The following is a 6,000-nucleotide window of genomic DNA, read 5'->3' on the forward strand; positions in this document are numbered from 1 at the left end:
GTGTGAAGAGAGGAAGCTTCTTTATACTATGAAGATATAGGAGACTGTGTGAGGGATGGAAGCTTCTTTATACTATGAAGATATAGGACACTGTGTGAAGAGAGGAAGCTTCTTTATACTATGAAGATATAGGAGACTGTGTGAGGGATGGAAGCTTCTTTATACTATGAAGATATAGGACACTGTGTGAAGAGAGGAAGCTTCTTTATACTATGAAGATATAGGAGACTGTGTGAAGAGAGGAAGCTTCTTTATACTATGAAGATATAGGAGACTGTGTGAGGGATGGAAGCTTCTTTATACTATGAAGATATAGGACACTGTGTGAAGAGAGGAAGCTTCTTTATACTATGAAGATATAGGAGACTGTGTGAGGGATGGAAGCTTCTTTATACTATGAAGATATAGGACACTGTGTGAAGAGAGGAAGCTTCTTTATACTATGAAGATATAGGAGACTGTGTGAAGAGGGGAAGCTTCTTTATACTATGAAGATATAGGAGGCTGTGTGAAGAGAGGAAGCTTCTTTATACTATGAAGATATAGGAGACTGTGTGAAGAGAGGAAGCTTATTTATACTATGAAGATATAGGACACTGTGTGAAGAGAGGAAGCTTCTTTATACTATGAAGACATAGGACACTGTGTGGAGAGAGGAAGCTTCTTTATACTATGAAGATATAGGAGACTGTGTGAAGAGAGGAAGCTTCTTTATACTATGAAGATATAGGAGACTGTGTGAAGAGAGGAAGCTTATTTATACTATGAAGATATAGCGTGGAACCCCGTATTATCGGCATATTCAACAGCGTTTAAGAAATATATTACCTTCAACAGTGTTATCTTGTGATCAAGCCATCAATGTTATGTGATTATTGGTGTCGTAAAAATGTTAGCTAACGGGTTATCAATTAGCATGTTTGACATTTCAGTGGAAATACTACTATTATCAGCTTTTTGATAAGCAGTTCAGCAAATAAATACGTCCCGTATTATCGTTATACGGTCCCCAGTTATTGGCCACCTTACTATTTTGTTCAGTTACAAGATATATCCGTTACATTTTGTTCAAAAAAGAGACACCAACCACGTACCCGAAGTGTTTACTAGATAGTTGACTAGTTGGCTAGCCTTCCGGTAAAGAATAATGACTTGCCTGTCAACTTTTCATTGCGTAGCCCGGTGTGCCTCCTGTGGACTCTTAAAAAAATGGTTCTTCACCAAGATATTACATTTACATTTTAGTCATTTAGCAGACGCTCTTATCCAGAGCGACTTACAATTAGGGTTAAGTGCCTTGCTCAATGTCTCATAATTTGTTTTACAGATTCATCTTATGTTTTGAGAAAGTAGATAACAGTTGAATACTAAAATATCAGTATTAATCATTTACATCAAATAAAACTTTAATTTCAGTTATGTGCATTGACATAAACAATGAAAACACTGTTGGAGTTTGTTTTGCAGAGGTGTACTTGGAAAGTGGGTTGAATAAATACAGTGGGGAGAACAAGTATTTGATACACTGCCGATTTTGCAGGTTTTCCTACTTACAAAGCATGTAGAGGTCTGTAATTTTTATCATAGGTACACTTCAACTGTGAGAGACGGAATCTAAAACAAAAATCCAGAAAAACACATTGTATGATTTTTAAGTAATTCATTTGCATTTTATTGCAATGCTGGCAGAAGTAACAGCACACCCATGGCACCTCGGATCTACACTCCTGAGAGGAGCTTGCAGGCAGATCACGCTCCCCGCAGCGAGCACAGCAGATGGTGTCTTCTTTGATAAAAAATAAAATAATAATACAAATAGATTAATATGGTTTTGCAAAATGTAGAAGTTATTCAACAACAATAGTAATTGATACAACTGAGAGAGAGAGAAAAACAGATGATGAAGTACCTGAGAGTGGTGCCATGGGTGACGTGACAGACGTGACCGGTGGAGCTTTTCTCTTTCTTTTCTGTGCTGCAGTTTGAGAAAATGTAGCGTTAGACTGAGCATGTTTCATGAAAACCCTTTTCAACTTTTTTACATCAATACCTCTGGAGGAAACTGCTGAGGTTTTGGAGGAGGTGGAGATGACTTGAGGGCTGGTGCTATGTACTGTAGATATGTAAAGAGAGATTTTTTTTTTTTTTCACATTGCTGTTTTATAAAACAGATAACAAACAGTCATTTTTTCGTAATTTAACATGTGTTTACCTGTGGAGGTGACCAGGGGAGATGGAGGAGGCAGTTGGTCCAGAGGAGGCCGTATTGGTGGTGACAGACAGGGGGGGGGGTGGTGTGCATCGTGGTGGTGGTGGACAAAACCGCCGACGATGGCTTGGAGGAGCTGGTGTTTGTAATGGTGGGGGTGAGGGGCCGACGATGGTGTGGCCGGGAGAGTAGGCAAGTGGCCTTCTTCTGCAGCTTGGGACTCCGGCGGCTCCTACAGGTGTTGCACACTTGGAGACACTCGTAGGGGTGATGCAGCTGTCAGGAGTGGTTCCAGCAGGGGGTCCAGCAGAGGCGATGGCGTCAATGGTCACATCCATGGCAGCCCTCTCCTGTGCCCTCTGTGTTCTGAGGGCTGCCCAACGCTCTTTCTCCTCTGCCCCGGCCCTCTCCTTCTCACCCCTCTCCTGCCACTGGCGCGTGTATTCCTCCCCGGTGAGGCATGTGGTGACCACAGGGAGTCTTCTGTATCGGTCCAGCCGATACTTCAGGACAGTAAAGATGTGCCCCAGGTCCTTCGCTATCAGCCCCCCCCCCCTCTATTAGGGGGTGCTCTTCTAGAGCTAGGCCTGGGACTGGAGCAGGGGATGGGACTGGAGCAGGGACTGAGGGTCCTCCTGTGGTCGCTGGAGAGGAGGTGCTGATGGACGGCACAGTGCTGCTGGTTCCAGGAGAGGCAGTGGTGGGACCCGGTAGGGACCGAGACGACATTAAACGGGACCCTTCAATGGCTGAAGGGTCAAAAGGGAAGAGGCCACACTTCTTAAACCCTTTCACCACATAGCGCATGTCCTTGCAGCGCTGGTACGGGTAGCGGAATACTCTGGCAAATTCTGATTTGTTTACCATGTAGGAGTGGTCAAAATGGCTAAGGTCTCCAGCTACCTTGGAGAACCCAGCCTTTAAAGGGCCGGAGTATGCCACGTCCAGCGGCTGAAGGACATGGGTGCAGTGTGGTGGAAGATAAAGAAGTATAACCCCTTCCCTTAGTGCCGCCGCGAGCACCTCCAGGTCCATGTGGCTCTTGTGCCCATCGAAGAGGAGAAGGAGAGGGCGCTCCTTCACTGCATGCTTAATGAAGTGCTGAAACCACTTCCCGAACAGTTTCTGTCAATGTAGCCACTGCTTTACCGTCCATACAAGGCTTGGGGGGGCCTCCCAGTGTGTAGTGGCCACCGGGGAAACACTTGGGGTAGATGATAAACGGGGGGACGTCAGCCCCATCTGCGTTGAAGCAGGCCAGCACTGTGATGTGCTCCTGCTGGTACACATGTTTTGCGCCCCGGGGAGCCAGCACTTTGTGCCTGCTCTGGTCGCTACGAAACCCAGACTCATCGCAGTTATAGATTTGTCTGGGTTTCTCCCTCAGCCCACTCTCCTCCAACTGCTTCTCATAAGAAGTGAAGAAGGTGTCCATCGTCGGACGTGTGGCACACTCAGCTCTCCCCCTGTCCAGGGTGTCCGGCCTCCTCATGCTCAAGTTCTTGTGCCTCCTCCTGAACATTTCCCACCACCTCTTCCCCAGTGGTGGGATTGTTTCCCCTGGGTGCCGAAACCTACAATAGAATAGAATATATAATTGTCCATCCAGGATGAAAATGTTTGTTTTGGCATCACCATACACATCCACATTTACATCACACACATTGAGAACAGTCAGTCCACCAATCTACATACATTAACACATAGAACACCAAATACCTGCGTATTTTGTCGGCGTATTTCATCAGCCTCTGTCTGGTGAAGGGGAACCCATGGCTGGCGCAGTAGATACAGTACTGCACCAGAGAATTTTCATCCTCTGGTGCAAGCAATGTGGGTGGTCCACTGCGACAACCATAGGTCACCCGGCCGCTCAGCCTGTCTGCCAGGGTCTGCCGAGGTACACCATGCACCTTGGTAGATAAGAAAAGAAAACTGTTACTAGCAGATAAAATTCACATACACATGGTAATCTCCTAAAAACAAAAGATGCCTAACCTTGGCAGCCTGGCGGATAGCCATCCCTGCCCCGCAGTCCTCCATGGCATTGAACATGTCTACCTCACTCCACTGCTTCCTCTTGACTTTCTCCATGCTGTGGTGGGAAATACATGTAGTTAAATAACTTGGCATACTAAACACATTTTAGAAAGATAACTCAATCTGAATATGTATAAACATTAACATTTCAAAGCTAAGGCATTGAAAGGTGATGAAAGTTTTCACAATAACTGAAAATGTACCCACGTTTTTTGTTTGATGTTATCTGTAATGGAAATTAGTGTCCCAATTAGTTTAATATTGATGCATACATTGTAACATTTGACTAAATACTGCCTATATGTAGCTGTTGTAAAATGAAACATAGCCAACAGTGATAGGTGTCAAAAAGTTAATGGTTCAAAGTTCCAAATACATTTTTGCAGATTGTGCAAAACCCCTCGTCAGAGGACTCCAATTTTGATACGGTAAAGCTTGACAACATTCAGCTGTTTTCGTGATATGTATTATCTAACGCTTACAATTTCTTTCCTTTTTGCTGTCTTAGCAGTTCTATCAACATTTAGCAACTAAGCTAGCAACATTAGAAAATCCGTTAGCTAGCTATATTTCAGAGGTAAAAAGTTGGATATTAAATGATGTGTGGTCTGTCGCACAGTCGAATTTTACAATATGTAGCGTGTCCCACAAAATGTGTACATATATAACTTTTTGGAAAACTCTCAAAACCTAACTTAACTTACATAAATTGCACTGAAAATAGGAGACTGTGTGAGGAGAGGAAGACTAGGGATGAAAATATAGGAGACTGTGTGAGGGGAGGAAGCTTCTTTAGAATAGGGATGAAGCTTTAGGAGACTGTGTGAGGGGAGGAAGACTAGGGAGGAAGATATAGGAGACTGTGTGAGGGGAGGAAGCTTCTTTAGACTAGGGATGAAGATATAGGAGACTGTGTGAGGAGAGGAAGACTAGGGATGAAGATATAGGAGACTGTGTGAGGGGAGGAAGCTTCTTTAGACTAGGGATGAAGATATAGGAGACTGTGTGAGGAGAGGAAGACTAGGGATGAAAATATAGGAGACTGTGTGAGGGGCGGAAGCTTCTTTAGACTAGGGATGAAGATATAGGAGACTGTGTGAGGAGAGGAAGACTAGGGAGGAAGATATAGGAGACTGTGTGAGAGGAGGAAGCTTCTTTAGACTAGGGATGAAGATATAGGAGACTGTGTGAGGAGAGGAAGACTAGGGAGGAAGATATAGGAGACTGTGTGAGGGGAGGAAGCTTCTTTAGACTAGGGATGAAGATATAGGAGACTGTGTGAGGGGAGGAAGACTAGGGATGACGATATAGGAGACTGTGTGAGGGGAGGAAGCTTCTTTAGACTAGGATGAAGATATAGGAGACTGTGTGAGGGGAGGAAGACTAGGGATGAAGATATAGGAGACTGTGTGAGGGGAGGAAGACTAGGGAGGAAGATATAGGAGACTGTGTGACGGGAGGAAGCTTATTTAGACTAGGGAGGAAGATATAGGAGACTGTGTTAGGGGAGGAAGCTTATTTAGACTAGGGATGAAGATATAGGAGACTGTGTGAGGGGAGGAAGCTTATTTAGACTAGGGATGTGCTTTTGTGTAAGTACACTTTTGCTAGAAGATCTCGTAAACATTGTTCCATTGTTCCAGGTCTCTCTGTAATATTATTTCATATTGTACTGACTGTAAATCAAACAACAGGAGAGATTATGCCCCTCTGCAATCTTATGCAACAAATTCAGAGAACATCGAAGACTG

The 6,000-nt window shown here is 44.2% G+C and overlaps 1 protein-coding gene and 1 long non-coding RNA gene across 2 annotated transcripts; both read right to left on the reverse strand.

The window, feature by feature from the left end:
• Positions 1 to 1,480: 1,480 nt before the first annotated feature.
• Positions 1,481 to 2,387, reverse strand: LOC311126113. The gene is made up of 4 exons (XR_014612948.1): positions 2,213 to 2,387; positions 2,051 to 2,113; positions 1,910 to 1,975; positions 1,481 to 1,786 (listed from the first exon to the last, which is right to left on the reverse strand). It is a non-coding gene; the product is annotated as an uncharacterized lncRNA (long non-coding RNA).
• Positions 2,388 to 3,299: 912 nt separating this feature from the next.
• Positions 3,300 to 4,303, reverse strand: LOC311126114 (uncharacterized protein; the record flags this gene model as incomplete). Its single annotated transcript, XM_084200136.1, has 3 exons — positions 3,300 to 3,783; positions 3,929 to 4,122; positions 4,208 to 4,303. The coding sequence occupies 3 exons, from the start codon at positions 4,301 to 4,303 to the stop codon at positions 3,300 to 3,302; spliced, it is 774 nt and encodes a 257-aa protein (XP_084056262.1).
• Positions 4,304 to 6,000: the final 1,697 nt, after the last annotated feature.

Source organism: Coregonus lavaretus (genome assembly GCF_964263955.1).
Source record: "Coregonus lavaretus genome assembly, contig: HAP1_SCAFFOLD_3153, whole genome shotgun sequence".
Classification (NCBI taxonomy): Eukaryota; Metazoa; Chordata; class Actinopteri; order Salmoniformes; family Salmonidae; genus Coregonus; species Coregonus lavaretus.